Genomic DNA, 17,219 nt, shown 5'->3' with positions numbered 1-17,219 from the left:
CTCCACTCCCTGCAGGCAGGTGAGACTAGTGTAGATGGGGCATGTTGGTCAGCGTGGGCAAGCTGGGCCCAAGAGGCTGGCTCCACGCTGTATGACTCTATCCAAGATTCACCATCTGAACAGGGAAAGTAACTATACTGCTCAGGTTTAGCACAGCATCAGCACATACTGATTAATTTGTTAGCTAATGAGTTTGATGTTCAATTTACATTTATATATCATATTTTACTTGCATTTGATACTGCAGTTCAATGAAAGAAAAGCAATCCAACCTATCCAAGACATGCAACAAAACGTCTTTCCTGTTGTCCACCGCAAGTATATTTACTACTTTGTGAGCAAGCAAAACAGAGACAAATTCATGGAAAATCCTTTCAAGTACATCACACAGCCTAAGCCCAGGCCTACAGTGCCCATCAAGATTGCCATTATAGGACCACCAAAATCAGGAAAGAGCACCAGTAAGTGGACGTTTACCAGAAGTTTATATCTGTATGTGCTATAATTTAAAAAATAATTTCAAGGTCGTTTCAGTGGTAATAATGATGCTTACAGGATGAAGAATCTATGCAGCATTTATCTGTACACTGTGGACGGCTTGATTGTAATCATGTATCATCTTTGCGCTAACTGGTTCGCACGCAACAAAAAGCTTTTCACTGTACCTCGGTACACGTGACAATAAACTACACTAAACACTGACAGGCCACCAGGTCCAAATGTTTCAATTAACATATTTCTGACGTATCTGTAGATAATATCAAACAAAAAATTCCTCAAGCTTTGGCATGGGCTATTGTCTGGACTCCAAATCTTGGTTGACCTTGCCTGACCCACTGAGTTACTCCAGCAATTTAGCATCTGATTTTCTTGTGCCTCCAAACTGTGAAAGACTTAGGCAACACTGTACCAAACCGATGGAGCTGTGGGATCCAGTTCAATTTTAATGTGCAGCAACACCTCCCAGGTGTTGGCTGCTGAATATATTAGTGAAAATTAATTTTTGAATAATTTAGTTTGAAATAAAGCCAAAATATTCTGCAATTGCTCAGAAGTTCTGCCATTCCAGGGTAGAGCCAAACAGAAGGTGGCACATTGGTGCAGCTGGTCGAGCTGCTGCCTCACAATGCCGGAGACCCGGGTCCGATCCTGACCTCGGGTGCTGTCTGTGTGGAGTTTACATGTTCTCCCTGTGAACGTGGGGTTTTTCACCGGATGCCCCGTTTATCTCCCACCTCAAGGACGTGAGGGTTTGTAGGGGAGAGAAGAGAGGGGGGAGGAGGAGAACCTAAAAAACATTTTAGAACCAAAAAAGACACATTCTGCAAGCATTGTAGAACCAAAAGAGACACTTTTTGCAAACATTTTAGAACCAATAAACACTTTTTGCAAACATTTTAGAACCAGTAGACACATTCTGCAAGCGTTTTAGAACCACTAAGGCCACTTACATTTGAGTAGACATGTGTTCAGTGTTATTCACAGCTCAGAGAAACGTGACCCTCTGCCTTCCTCCAGCTTGCAGACACTGATTGAGGCACACCATTTCCTGGTTTTATAGTCCCTGCCGCCAGCAGGGGCAGCAGAGAGAATGGGGAATTTTGTAAAATCATTAATATCTCTGTCATTTTTCATCGACGGGAAAAATCCTCGGCACACATACGGCGGAGGGGGGCTCTGAGCGAGGTGGCCAAAAATGACGGCCGTAGGTGGCGGCGTTCTCTCGGAAATCGCAGCACAGATTGCCAAAACCGGTCAAGGACAGACTTTTAGTAATATAGATAGATGCTGAGGGTGGAAAAAAGTCAAGGCAAAATAGACATGAAAACTTCCCTGCCGTGCCCCCTCTCCCCCACCCATCCCAATCTCATGTCTCTTTCAAATAGACTTTTCAGTTGCTTTAGGATTGTGGCAATCATAATAACTGAGGCTATTTTCAGGATACACTTACTGTTTGTGCTACAGTGGCCAAGAAGTTAGTCAAAGAATTTGGACTTCAACGCCTCTCAGCAGGAGAAGCTATTCGCACAATTCTGTCTACTCAGAAGAAGACTGCGTTGGCTGTCAATATAAATAAACATCTGAAACATGGCTTGGTAGTGCCAGATGAACTTGCCATCAAGTGTCTGCAACTGGCATTAATGGATGTCGTATGTAACACCAGAGGGTATGTTGCAAGTATTTTCCAGTGATTCTATATCATTATATAGTGGGCGACACAATGGTACAGCTGGTAGAGCAGCCGCCTCATGACGCTACAGGACTCGGGTTTGATCCTGATTCCAGGTGCTGTCCGTGTGGAGGATGCATGTTCTCCCAATGGCCGCATGGGTTTCCTCCGGGTGCTCTGATCTCCTTCCACATCCAAAAGACGTAAGGGTTTGTAGGTTAATTGGCCTCTGTGAATTTCCCCAAGAGTGTAGGGAGTGGATTGGAAAATGGGATAACATAGAACTGGTGTGAACAGGTGATGTGTGTTTGATATGGTCTCGATGGGCCGAAAGGCCTGCTTCCGTGTTATATCTTCCAATCGATTCAATGGAACAACTGATCTTTCTTGTCACCGTTTTATTTCCACTTTTCTATTACAAATCCCATTAAACGTAGAAAAATTAATATTCTGTCATGACAAGCATATCGTACAGTGTGGTTACAAGCTCAAGGCACAATATTTGCTGCACGAGATTCAATAATGTGGAGTCCTTCATCAGTTGTAATGTACCTCACCAATAGTAATATTCTGTAATAATAGGCAGCAAGATAAACATGAGAAGTCCTTTATCCAACTTTAAAGCAAGTACTATATATAATTAAGGGACCTGTCACTTGCTGATACCCACTTCACAAGATTCCCTAAAGGCAGCCGATGCCATCATGGCACTTTCAGAGAAACTAAACCGGTGGAAGGCCTGCAATAAAGAAAGTAGGGATTCCTTCCCCTACTTGACATTAATGGACCCTTGTGATCTCGACTGCTCCCAGCACTAAAGTCGCCTCAGTCCCTGATTCCTGATGCCCTAGAATTCTGCCTTCAGAATTCTCCAACTCAGAGCACTTAAATCTCTGCCCTTGTGAGTCACTGCCACTGTCTACTCTCCTACATTATGACACTCTATTCTTCATTGCAATTATGTGCCATAGCTTTAACCCAGATAATTAGTTTAGTTTAACGATACAGCATGGAAACAGGCCCTTCGGCCCACCGTCCATGCTGTCTGTCAATTCCCTGTTCACACTAGTTCTATGTTATCCCACTTTCTCATCCTACACACAGGGTGATTTACAGAGGGCCAATTAACCCGCAAATCCCCAGATCTTTGGAATGTGAGAGAAAACCGGAGCACTCGGAGAAAACCTACGTGTTCGCGGGGAGAATGTACAAACTCGACACAGACGCCATCCGAGGTCAGGATCGATCCCTGGATCTCTGGCGTTGTGAAGCAGCTCTACCAGCTGCACCCCTGTGCCTCCCTCGACAATATTTTCTCGGTAATCTCAAAAATATAACCTAAATTCTTTGAATTTTATTTTTACAGGTTTGTCCTTGATGGATATCCGGTAACCAAAGCACAAATTGACATACTCTCTGATAGTAAAGTAATTCCTGTTAGAGTTATAGAACTGCAAGTGGATATCAAAGAAATTCTGAAAAGAGGTTTAATTGACAGAAGGTCACCAGACAGGTAACAAACAGTAAAAACTTTGGTGATAAGGTGTCTGTGATAATTATTATGAAACTATGTATGTCAGGAAGGAACACAAGTTATAGAGTTGGTGGCTCTGGCTTGTATCGTGTTGAACTATCGACACAAGCACAGCCCATAGTAGCCACTAAATAACTCCCTGCACTTCAAAAATCTTCTCACCCAGTTCTAAACACATCCACAATATACTTTCCAACCATTTTATAAAATATGTTTTGTTTATGGTGTACACAACTGAAGCAAGTCATTAATTGTGGCACAACTTTAGTTGCCCTAAGGGCATTAAGTGTCAATGACATATGATTGGAGTCACATGAAGGCCTGGCTGGATAGGAATGGTAGGTATGGGAGACTGCAGGGCATTTCTGTGATTATTCAGTAACTTTCAAGGTTTTTATGTAATGACATCCAAATTACCAGATATAGTGACTTTATTTTCAAACACTGTCACTGCTTTGTTTATTTTGTCCCAGGCCTTACTATCTACCTCATTGGAGACCCTCAGACTATCTTGAATTAGACGACTTTACTGGACTTTGTCTTGCAGGGTTTCCAGACGATTCTCTAGATGTTAGAAGAGTCGACTTTTAAACAGTGAGAAGAGTAAGATGTGCTCCTAGTTTCGCTGAGATTGCCCACACAGTTGTTTTTTGAAGGTTTGCAATCAATTCCATGTGGGTAGAGCTGCAAGTGTATGACACATGGCAAGCAATGTGATCAGGTGCACACTGGATACTGGGAAAGTGTCAGGCGTATTAGCATGACTCATGCAAGAAGTGCCATTTAATTCCATAATTGCTGCAATTATGAGTACCGGAATATCTATAAAATCTAGCTCTTCAAAATCACATGGCTCTTCAAAAGAAGCACTATACTTCCAACCATAGATTTTTGCAACAAATCAGCAGAAGTCAACCACATATTTACTGCTGACATTATTTTGGTTAGGAAAAAACTAATTTAGTTCATTGATTGATAAAAAATACATTTATTGATGCTCCTGAACACATCATCAGTGATGTAACCTGGGGTCAGTGGCTGTTTGGGGCCTTTCAACATTAGCCCTTCCTTCCATCGAGGGGATTTATCGCAGTCGCTGCCTCAAAAAGGCTGGCAGTATCATCAAAGACCCACACCATCCTGGCCACACACTCATCTCCCTGCTACCTTCAGGTAGAAGGTACAGGAGCCTGAAGACTGCAACAACCAGGTTCAGGAATAGCTACTTCCCCACAGCCATCAGGCTATTAAACCTGGCTCAGACAAAACTCTGATTATTATGAACCCATTTTCTGTTATTTGCACTTTATCAGTTTATTTATTCATGTGTGTATATATTTATATTATGGTATATGGACACACTTATTTGTTTTGTAGTAAATGCCTACAATCCGGTAGGCGGCGCGACTCTCGTCAGCAGCGGCCTCTGCAGTCCGTCTGCGTTTTTATTATTTTATGTCTATGTTTTTATGTAGTTTTTGTTATTTTTGTTGGGGTATGTGTGTGGGGGGGTGGGGGTGGGGTGGGGGGGTTGGGGGTAACTTTTAAATCTCTCCCTGCACGGGAGACCCGACCTTTTCTTTGTCGGGTCTCCGTTGTCGTTGGGGCTGCAACGAGGATCGGCCTCCAACAGGAAGACCGGGGGCTGTGGTGCCGACTACTCACCTCACCGTCGCGGAGCTGGCCGAGTCCAGAGCGGGTGGAGCTGTGGTGGACGCTGCTGCGACCCGACCCCCGGAGATTCGGTGGCTGCAACTGCGGGTTTGGCGGGCGGCACCGGGAGCCCGCGGGTCCCTGGAGGGAGACCGCTTTTCGGGGCTTCCGCAGCGGCGACTTCTCCCGCCCGAGTTGCGGGGTTGAAGAGCTCCTGGAGCGGGGCCTTACAGCACCGCCCCGCGCGGCTTGGAATGGCGGCGGGTCTCTGCGAGCGCACGCCGGGGGCTCTAACACCAAGACCCGGTGTGCGACCTTGCATCACCCGGCGTGGCTTTAATGGCCACGGGACAATCGCCATCGCCCGCCGGGGGCTTTGACTTTGACTTTGACTCTGACATGGGGGGGAGAGTGCAGTGGAGAGAGAAGTTTTTTTGGCCTTCCATCACAGCAATGTGATGGATGTTTATGTAAATTATGTTGTGTCTTGGGTCTATTTGTTTGTAATGTATGGCTGCAGAAACGGCATTTCGTTTGGACCTCAAGGGGTCCAAATGACAATAAATTGAATTGTATTGTATTGTATTGTATTGTATTGTATTGTATTGTATGTTCTGTGTGCTGAAGCAAAGCAAGAATTTCATTGTCCACTTGAACTTGAACTTGGACACCCTCACCCAGGCGATCCAGCCGGGGTTGATCAGACCACAAATTGTGTTCAGGTGGCATTCGCTCCTCCCCATGGACCTTCTCTCCTGATCTAGAGCCATCTCGAGGCCTTGCAGTTGCATTTACTTACATGAGTCTTATTTTGACACTAACATTTTATCACTTGATTTTGAGGTGCTAATTTTGCCCTTCTTTTGATAGGATCTTTCCCCTCCATGACAGTTCTCAGATTTTGTCCATTCGAAACTCGTCATTTACTCATGAGATTAGTGCTCTCTGGGACTATTATCAACGGGAGCATCAGAATTGGCGTATTATTTATGGGCAAAACAGCAAGTGGATGGTGTGGCTGAAAGTGCTAGAAGTTGTCAAAGACAGCGTAGAACGGATTGAAATGTATCTGGAAAGAATACAGCAAGGTATGTACAAATATTTTAAATTAAATGTTACTCATATTTTACCCATTATAAGTTTCTGAATATGGTATAAAAAATATATAAAAATAAAGAATTTTTTTTGGAGAAGGATGAATGGAAGGTCTCATTGAAACTTCCGAATAGTGAAAAGCGTGGATAGAGTGGATGTGGAGAGGATGGTTCCACTAGTGGGAGAGTCTAGGACCACAGGTCACAATCTCAGAATAAAAGGACGTACCTTTAGAAACAAGATGAGGAGGAATTTCTTTAGTTAGAGGGTGGTGAATCTGTGGAATTAATTGCCACAGTCGACTGTGGAGGCCAAGTCATTGGGTATTTTTAAAGCGTAGATTAGCAGGTTCTTGATTAGTAAGGGCATCAAAGGTTATGGGGTGAAGGCAGGAGAATGGGGTTGAGAGGGAAAGATAGATCAGCCACGATAGAATGGTGGTGTAGACACGATGGGCCACAGAGGCTAATTCTGCTCCTATGATTTATCAACGTATGAATTTTGATCAGTTTGTTAATTGATATGTGCAAAATTTTCATTTGCTGTGTTTATTAAAAGTATAATTGACATCATAACATTATGTCTCACTACTTGCATATAGCATCTATGTGTAGTATTATCTGATTTGATTTCAGAGAAAGTGCAACAAAGCTATTCACTGTACCTCAGCACACATGACAATAATAAACCTAAACCTATAGTTGCTCGATCTAAACTCATCCCATTTAGGGACATGATAGATTAGATTGATTAGATATTGTATAAGATGTCATTGAGTAATAGATGTCATTTTATAAAGTATTTTAAAGAGAGAAATATAATTTTTCACAAACAGGTAAAGCAGCCAGTATTGCTGGTATGTGCATCACACCATATGAGCTGCAATCCCGCCTTGGACCGTTTAAGCAATACTGTACTGTCTCCCTCCAATTAAAGGGAGAGCTGCACGACTGTTCTGTCGACCCATCGTTGGAATTTGCAGCAGAGTTCCGAGGACATTACTACAAGATGACTTCGAAGGAAGCTCTGGATGTAAGCACGCTTGCGGTAGTCAGATGGGAATGAGTTAGAACTAGTTGCAGGCTTCCTCTACCTTTATAAATAATATTGACCAACTAGGACATGGGAATATTGCTTTAAATTCTGTGAGCTTTCCATTCTTAGAAACATAGTAAATAGGTGCAGGAGTAGGCCATTCAGCCCTTCGAGCCTGCACCGCCATTCAATATGATCATGGCTGATCATCCAACTCAGTATCCTGTACCTGCCTTCTCTCCATACCCCCTGATCCCTTTAGCCACAAGGGCCACATCTAACTCTCTTAAATATAGCCAATGAACTGGCCTCAACTACCTTCTGTGGCAGAGAATTCCAGAGATTCACCACTCTCTGTGTGAAAAATGTTTTCCTCATCTCGGTCCTAAAAGATTTTCCCCTTATCCTTAAACTGTGACCCCTTGTTCTGGACTTGCCCAACATCGGGAACAATCTTCCTGCATCTAGCCTGACCAACCACTTAAGAATTTTGTAAGTTTCTATAAGATCCCCCCTCAATCTTCTAAATTCTAGCGAGTACAAGCCGAGTCTATCCAGTCTTTCTTCATATGAAAGTCCTGACATCCCAGGAATCAGTCTGGTGAACCTTCTCTGTACTCCCTCTATGGCAAGAATGTCTTTCCTCAGATTAGGAGACCAAAACTGTACGCAATACTCCAGATGTGGTCTCACCAATACCCTGTACAACTGCAGTAGAACCTCCCTGCTCCTATACTCAAATCCTTTTGCTATGAATGCTAACATACCATTCGCTTTCTTAGTTTAGCTTTAGAGGTACAGCATGGAAACGGGTCCTTCGGCCCACTGGGTCCATGCTGACCAGCCGATCAGCATACAGATCAGTAAGATTATTGACATACATAAGCACAACTCCCAATTAAGTACTAATAAACAGCCCACTGAGTCCATATACAGGAGTAGCTAGAGTCTTGGAGCCAATTTCAAAGTCCCAGCTGCAGCTGGTCATAAAGGCCCATAGCAGCCACCGCCTCTATTGCCAGCAAACCATCATCCTTCTTTCAAGGTCAGCACAATTTCGTGGAAAAACTCATGATGAATAACACCCTTTAACTTCAGTATTCTTTAGGATGACGGTGCTCTCACTATCCTGAATGATACAGGAGCAGAGATATTTTTCCAAGTTTGACGCAGTGAATCTTTAACGGCTTATGAATTATTTCCATGTTCCTTCTCCCCATGTCCTTCTGTGAACTATGGACTAGAGACTTCTTGGTGGCACAGTGGTGCAGCATTAGAGTCGCTGCCTCACAGCGCCAGAGACCCAAGTTTGATCCTGACTACGGATGCTGTCCGTACACAGTCTCCCTGTGACCGCGTGGGATTTCTCCGGGTGCTCCAGTTTCCTCCCACATCGCGAAGACATGCAGGTTTATAGGTTAATTGGCTTTGTAAATTGTCCCTAGCATGTAGGATAGATCTAGTGTATGGGCTGATCGTTGCTCTGCGTGGACTCAGTGGGCCAAAGAGCCTGTTTCCACACTGTAGCACAATACTAAAATGAAAAAACTAAATTAGGTTTAGAAGGAACTACACAAAGAAGCCTCGACAAGATGCTACCGTTCTTTTTATAGTTTGGACAGAATCCTATTACAGTCCACCAGTAAAGGAGAGTTGCCAAACAATTGGCCTGTTTAGTCCTGGATCTCTTAAATATATTGAGGGCTCTCATTCTGACAAATGGTGCGTCTGCTATGATGCTCTACTTGGGAGGGAGGTGATATTACAGTATATGTAAGAAGGGTCTTGACCCAAAACGTCACCTATTACTTGCCTCCAGAGTAACTCCAGCACTGTGTGAAACGTCACCTTCCCATAATCTCCAGAGATGCTGCCTGACCCGCTGAGTTATGTGTCTAACTTAGGTTGAGACCCAAAACGTTACCTATCCAAGAGCTCCAGATGTGCTGCTTGACCCTCTGAGTTACACCAGCATTATGTGGGGTTTTTTTGTAAATCAGTTCCTGTGTCTCCATGAGGCTCTACTTGCAGCGTGGTAAAGCTATGGGGAAGCAGCAGGCGAGCCAAGGTCAATATAACTCCCAAGCTTTGAGCTCCACTTTTGACATCTACTGGATTTGTTTGACTGGTCCGCATAATCTGCTGATTTCCTCATCTGCCATTTTTGAATATTTATGGTAGGCAAATTCATTCTGATAGTTTTACATAATAAGACATTACCACATTACTTACAATAAAGTCTAGTTTAGAGATACAGCATGGAACCATCGATCACCCATTAACACTACGCTGACCAGCGATCCACATACACTAGCACTATCCTACACATTGGGGACAATTTGTAATTTTTCTGAAAGCCAATGAACCTACAAACCTGTATGTCTTTGGAGTGTGGGAGGAAAATGGAGCACCCGGGGGGAAACACGGTGTCACAGGGAGAACGTGCAAACTCCACACAGACAGTAACCGAGGTCAGGTTCGAACCCGAATCTCTTTAAGTTAAGATAAATAAAATTAGATCCGCCAACATTCATGGAATGGAATTTAGTTTAGTTTAGAGATACAGTGTGGAAACAGGCCCTTCGGCGCACTGAGTGTGCGCTGACCAGCGATCCACATACACTAACACTATCCTACACACACACTAGAGCCAATTTACAATTTTTTACCAAAACCAATTAAACTACAAACCTGTACGTCTTTGGAGTGTGGGAGGAAAATGGAGCACCCGGAGAAAACCCACGCGGTCATGGGGAGAACGTACAAACTCTATACAGACAGCGCCCGTAGTCAGGATCAAACCTGGATCTCTGACGCTGTAAGTCACCGTGTCGTCATGCTGCACCACCGAATTATTGACATCTACAGTATGTAAACAGAAGCAAGTATGAGACTTCTACAGATATGCAGTCAATAGCAGAAGCCTTGGAAAGAGATTTTTTAACGCAGAACCTGCCACATTGCAGGGCCCTCCGTGAAGAACAGGAGTAGAGCTCGCTGCCGCTGAAATCCTCCAGCATTGACAATGGGGAACCAGCTCTTAGATCTTCATAGCCTGTAGCAGACCCAATCAGTGCAATGATTCCACAGTCTTGCTGATTTCATTGGGGATTATATGATTGTGGAGAGATAAATAAATTAGTAGAATGTTCATTTCTTTCTTTAACATTTTATTCTTAAAGAATTATTTTGGCTTGATGCACATTTTAATTATTTAGGTGTTTTCAGTTTTTTTCTTTACCACATTTAAAATATGACGTTCAGCCACATTTCAGAAATACATGTTGAAACGGAATTGTAGATGCTGGAGTAAAAGTGCTGGTTGGCACAATGGCACAGGGGTAGAGTTGCTGCCTTATAACACCAGAAACCTGAGTTCCATCCTGACTACAGATGCTGTCCGTACAGAGTTCTCCCTGTGACCACGTGGGTTTTCGCCAGGTGCGCTGGTTACTCCCACATTCCAAAGACGTGTGGGTTTGTAGGTTAATTGGCTTCTGTAAATTGGCCCGAGTCTGTAGGATGTAAAAGTGGGATAACATCGAACTAGTGATCGATGGTCAATGTGGACTTGGTTGGTTGAAGAACCTGTTTCCAGTTGTATCTCTAAACTCAGAGGTCAGGCAGCAGCGCCGGTGTTTCCGGTTGGGACCCTTCTTCAAACTGAACACGTTGACAAGTGCCACAGTCAATGATGAACCTTTACATTGTCAAAGCTTTAGGGGGTGATTTGAGAACAGGGCTTCCTGTACAGCTTTGGAGAACTTGCTCATGCTCCGGTCATGCCAATGCAGTCTTTGACTTTAGAGATTCAGCGCGAAAGCATGCCCTTTGGCCACCAAGTCGGCGTCAACTAACGATCACCGCGTACACTAGCACTATCCTACACACTAGGGACAATTTACAATTTATATAAGCCAACTAAACTACAAACCTGCTTGTATTTGGAGTGTGGGATGAAATCGGAGTAAACCTATGTGGTCACGGGGAGAATGTACAAACTCCATACCCGTAATCAGGATGGAACCTGGGTCTCTAGCACCATTAGACAATAACTAACGCTGCGCCACCATGCCACCCCATGCACCAGGATGTCCAAGATGATGCGGGCCAGGAAGATGGACCCTCCACATCCAGACAAGTTACATTTGAGTGTAGACCTTCAGCAGGTGCTGATTGTCACAAGCAGACCCATGCCAGAAGGTTTATTGGCTAAGTATGTACACATATAGGAATATGCCTTGGTGCTCCGCTCGCAAATAACACGATATACATTAAACCATTAAGAATAAACATAAAAGATTAAGAATAAAACATTATAGTTTAAACATGTGAATGAAAGAAATAATGAGCAAAAGGAGATTACATGTTATTTGGTTATCAGTGTGATGGTAGGAGCAAAGTATGGAGGAGAGAAGGAACTGCCCAAGATCCAAAGCATACCACCTCATCAATGAAACACGGTGGTGGGGGTGTTATGGCCTGGGCATGTGTGGCTGCTGAAGGTACTGGCTCATTTATCTTAATTGATGATACAACCACTGATGGTAGTAGCATAATGAATTCTGAAGTGTAAAGACACATCCTATCTGCTCAAGTTCAAACAAATGCATCAAAACTCATTGGCCGGCAGTTCATTCTACAAAAAGACAATGATCCCAAACATACTGCTAAAGCAACAAAGGAGTTTTTCAAAGCTAATAAATGGTTAATAAATGGCCAAGTCAATCACCTGATCTGAACCCAATTGAGCATGCCTTTTATATTCTGAAGAGAAAACTGAAGGGGACTAGCCCCCAAAACAAGCATAAGCTAAAGATTGCTGCAATACAGGCCTGGCAGAGTATCACCAGAGAAGACAGCCAGCAACTGGTGATGTCCATGAATCGCAGACTTCAAGCAATCACTGCATGCAAAGAATATGTACAAAATACAAAACATAAAGAGCCTGTCCCACTGCGGTGACTTAATTGGTGAGTTTAGAAGATTTTAGGAGAGTTTGAAAAAGTGTCATGTTGAAGACCTCCTTCGACTATGTAGAAGACCTTCTTCAACCTCCTTCAACTATGTTTAAGACTAGCTTTGGGAAAATTGGACACCGAATAGTGGAGGGTGAAGCCGACCTCCTTCGATCTCCTTCGACCTCCCTTTGACTATGATGAAGACTATCTATGACTACCTTCGATTACCTTTGACTACCCTCGATTACCTATGAATAACATGCCGACCTACTACGACCTACTTCGACTAAACCTACGAGAGAAAATAAATCTTGATTTTCCATGGCGACCTTTCTTTACTTGCAGGCATTTTTCAGCATGTTGAAAAATACGCCGCGACCTAGCTGAGGCCTCGAGTATGCGGGGACTACTCTCGAGCATGAAGAAGAGTTACAAAGACCACCTAGTACCTCGTGTCGACCATGCTGCGAGTATGAGTCGAGGGCAAACTCTTCTGAACTCGCAGATTAGGTCGCCGCAGTGGGACCCTTTATAAAACTGTTAGAGACATCTGACAATGTGCACTTTAACCACATGTGATTTTTTTCTATTAAAAGTCTCAAATTGTGGAGTACAGTCAAATAAATAAATGATGGGTCTTTGTCCCAAACAATAAGGAGGGCACTGTATATGCCTATCAAAAAGCCACTTATATGCCACTATCGTGTCTGCTTCCACCACCACCCCAGCAATGCATTACAGACACCCACCACTCCCTGTGCAAACAATCACTTTTTAGTTATGTCTTCTGGTGTTGGACATTTCCACCCAAGGAAAAAGGTCCTGACTAAAAGTAGGAAAAGATTAATGTATTGTCCTGTGTACCGAGGTACAGTGACATTTGTTTTGTTACATGTTAGCGGAAAGACGAAACGTGATTACAGCGAGCCATCCACAGTGTACAGAAACATGATAATAAGGGAATAACGATTAGTGCAAGATAAAGTCCGATTGAAGATAGTTCAGGGGTCTCCAGTGAGGTAGGTCAGGACTGCGCTCTAGTAGTTGACAGGATGATTCAGTTGCCTGACAACAGCTGGGCAGAAACTGTCCCTGAATATGGAGGTGTGCGTTTTCACACTTCTGTTCCTCTTACCTGATGGTAGTGGGGAGAAGAGGGAGTGTCCGGGGTGCGGCTGGTCCTTGATTCTGCTGGTAATCGTGAAATGTAGATGGTCAATGGAAGGAAAGTTGGTAAGTATGATGGGCTGAGTGATTATGATCATTATCACAAAGCTTTTTTGCAATCATAAAAAGTGTAAAAACACATATATGAAATTCATGTATTGTTCATTTGTTTCAGATATTCCTGGACGATCCAGAGAAGTTTGTAGCTCCATTAGCAGGTCATGTTCTTCCACCAGCTGATATGTTACCAATAAGACTGACAGCAGCTGGAGTGAAGGCCAGGTTTCCGAAACGTGCCGAAATGCAGGGCTACTGTCCGGTGACATATCTGGATGGAAAACAAAGGTAGATCCACTTATCAATAGTTTGCAGAGAATAAGGAAGGCATGGTGGCGCAATTGTAGAGTTGCTGCCCTACAGTTCCAGAGATCCTGGTTCAATCCTGACTACGGGTGCTGTCTGTACGGAGTTTGGACGTTCTCCCCGTGGGCTTTCTCCAGGATCTCCGGTATCCTCCCACACTCCAAAGATGTACAAGTTTGTCGATTAATTGGCTAGAGATCATTGTAAATTGTCCAGAGTGTGCATAGATAGCGTTAATGTGCGGGGATCGCTCGTTGCCGCGCATTCGGTGGGCCGAAGGGTTTGTTTCATGCTACTAAACTAATCTAAATACAGTTACAGTTTTGTTTATTGTCACGTGCATGGAGGTACATTGAAAAGCATTTGTTGTGTTCTATCCAGTCAGCGGAAAGACAATACATGATTAAAAGTGCCCTCCATAATGTTTGGGACAAAGATTTCTATATGCTGATGAGAAAACTGAAGGGGACTAGCCCCCAAATTAAGCATAAGCTAAAGATGGCCGCAATACAGGCCTGGCAGAGCATCACCAGAGAAGACACCCAGAAACTGGTGATTTTTTTCTATTACAAATCTCAAATTGTGGAGCACAGAGGCAAATAAATAAATGATGGGTCTTTGTCCCAAATATTATAGAGGGCACTGTATATGATAAGGCAATAACGTTTACTGCAAGGTAAAGTCTTATAGTGTATACAATGTAGAATTGAATATTTTAACTGAGTAATATTCCAAGCAGTTGTTTTGGTCTTTGACAGATACGAAGCATTGATACCTGGTCGCATTGACTTTGCTGCCGAGTACAGAGGCAAAATATATCTCTTTCAGGACGAGAAACATCTTGATCAATTTATGCGGTAAGTGCTTCTGCATAGATCGGGCCACTGGCTATAAGAGTCGTCGAATCTTTGAATAGGTCTGGGCATTGAGCATGGAATGAGCTGTCAGAGGAGGTCGAAGGTACACAAAATTGCTGGAGAAACTCAGCGGGTGCAGCAGCATCTATGGAGCGAAGGAAATAGGCGACGTTTCAGGCCGAAACCCTTCTTCAGACTGATGGGGGGTGGGGGGGGAGAAGGAAGGAAAAGGGGAGGAGGAGGAGCCCGAGGGCGGGCGGATGGGAGGGTGGGAGGAGACAGCTAGAGGGTTGAGGAAGGGGAGGAGACAGCAAGGACTAGCAAAATTGGGAGAATTTAATGTTAATGCCATCCGGACGCAAGGTCCCCAGACGGAATATGAGGTGCTGTTCCTCCAATTTCCGCTGTTGCTCACTCTGGCAATGGAGGAGACTCAGGACAGAGAGGTCGGATTGGGAATGGGAGGGGGAGTTGAAGTGCTGAGCCACCGGGAGTTCAGGTTGGTTATTGCGGACTGAGCGGAGGTGTTCGGCGAAACGATCGCCCAACCTCCGCTTAGTCTCGCCGATGTAAATCAGCTGACATCTAGAGCAGCGGATGCAGTAGATGAGGTTGGAGGAGATACAGGTGAACCTTTGTCGCACCTGGAACGACTGCTTGGGTCCTTGAATGGAGTCGAGGGGGGAGGTGAAGGGACAGGTGTTGCATTTCTTGCGGTTGCAACGGAAAGTGCCCGGTGGTGCGGGAGGGAAGGGAAGAATTGACGAGGGAGTTGCGGAGGGAGTGGTCTTTGCGGAAGGCAGACATGGGGGGAGATGGGAAGATGTGGCGAGTGGTGGGGTCACGTTGGAGGTGGCGGAAATGGCGGAGGATTATGTGTTGTATTTGCCGGCTGGTGGGGTGAAAGGTGAGGACCAGAGGGACTCTGCCCTTGTTGCGAGTGTGGGGATGGGGAGAGAGAGCAGTGTTGCGGGGTATGGATGAGACCCTGGTGTGAGCTTCATCTATGGTGGCGGAGGGGAATCCCCGTTCCCTGAAGAACGAGGACATTTCCGATCCCCTGGTATGGAATGTCTCATCCTGGGAACAGATGCGGCGTAGGCGGAGGAATTGGGAGTAAGGGATGGAGTCTTTACAGGGGGCAGGGTGGGAAGACGTGTAGTCCAGATAGCCATGTGAGTCAGTGGGTTTGTAATGTATGTCGGTCAGGAGTCTGTCCCCTGCGATGGAGATGGTGAGGTCAAGGAATGGTAGGGAAGTGTCGGAAATCGTCCAGGTGTATTGGAGTGCCGGATGGAAGTTGGTGGTGAAGTGGATGAAGTCAGTCAGTTGTGTGTAGGTGCAGAAGGTGGCCCCAAAGCAGTCGTCAATGTAACGGAGGTAGAGGTCGGGGATGGGGCCCTGGTACGTCTCGAACAAGGATTGTTCAACGTACCCGACAAAGAGGCAGGCGTAGCTGGGGCCCATGCGTGTGACCATAGCTACGCCTTGTGTTTGGAGGAAATGGGAGGAGTCAAATGTAAAGTTGTTGAGGGTGAGGACCATTTGTGGCAGGTACTACCACAATGTTTAAAAAACATTTGGACCAGTACATGAATAGGATATTGGGTGGAATGTTTAGAAGTTGGGAGGTCATGCTACAGTTATATAAGTGAGGCCACATTTAGAGTGTTATGTTCAGTTTTGGTCACCAAATTATTGGGGCTGGAAACTTTTCAGAGAGGATTTACCAGGACGTTGCCAGGACTCAAGGGACTGAGCTAGAGGGGGAGGTTCAGCAGGTTGGGACTTTATGCTTTGGAGCGGAGGAGGATGAGGGGTGATCTTATAGAAGTGTACAAAATCATGAGAGGCATAGATCAGGTAAACCTACCGAGTCTTTTGCTAGAGATGGGGAATCTGGAACGAGAGGACTTAGGTTTAAGGTAAGGGGGGAAAGATGAGGAACCTCAGGGGTAAAATGTTTGCCAAAGGGTGGTCGATCATGGAACGAGCTGCCAGAGGAGGGAATTGAGGCTAGTACCATTGCAACCTTTACGAAACATTTAGACAGATATATTGATATGGTACTATTATGGGCCAAAAGCAGCCAGGTGGGACTAGTATCGTTGGGGCATGTTGGTTTGTGTGGCCAAGTTGGGCCGAAGGGGCTGTATCCATTCTGTATGACACTATGACTGATGATGCAGCTTTATAAACTTTGGTCAGGTCGCATTTGGAGTATTGCACGCAATTCTTGTCGCCCCATTAAAGGAAGGATGTGGGGGCTTTGAAGTGGGTGCAGAGGAGGTTTACCGGAGTAGGGGGTATTAGCTACAGGGAGAGGTTGGACACACGTGGATTGTTTTCTCTGGAAAACTGGAGATTGAAAGGAGACCTAATAG

The 17,219-nt window shown here is 44.7% G+C and overlaps 1 protein-coding gene across 1 annotated transcript in view; it reads left to right on the top strand.

The window, feature by feature from the left end:
* The window catches only part of ak9 (adenylate kinase 9), a 151,560-nt gene that overhangs the window by 123,689 nt on the left and 10,652 nt on the right, over window positions 1–17,219 (top strand). The window contains exons 29-35 of the mRNA XM_033021970.1: window positions 248–461; window positions 1,966–2,167; window positions 3,537–3,683; window positions 6,228–6,445; window positions 7,288–7,484; window positions 13,791–13,960; window positions 14,737–14,835. Of these exons, the coding sequence (XP_032877861.1) occupies window positions 248–461; window positions 1,966–2,167; window positions 3,537–3,683; window positions 6,228–6,445; window positions 7,288–7,484; window positions 13,791–13,960; window positions 14,737–14,835 (1,247 nt within the window). The remainder of the gene's footprint in view (window positions 1–247; window positions 462–1,965; window positions 2,168–3,536; window positions 3,684–6,227; window positions 6,446–7,287; window positions 7,485–13,790; window positions 13,961–14,736; window positions 14,836–17,219) is intronic.

This window comes from Amblyraja radiata, chromosome 5 (genome assembly GCF_010909765.2).
Source record: "Amblyraja radiata isolate CabotCenter1 chromosome 5, sAmbRad1.1.pri, whole genome shotgun sequence".
Taxonomy (NCBI): Eukaryota; Metazoa; Chordata; class Chondrichthyes; order Rajiformes; family Rajidae; genus Amblyraja; species Amblyraja radiata.
The sequence above is the reverse complement of the archived record's forward strand: the minus strand, read 5'-3'. Positions and strand labels throughout refer to the sequence as shown.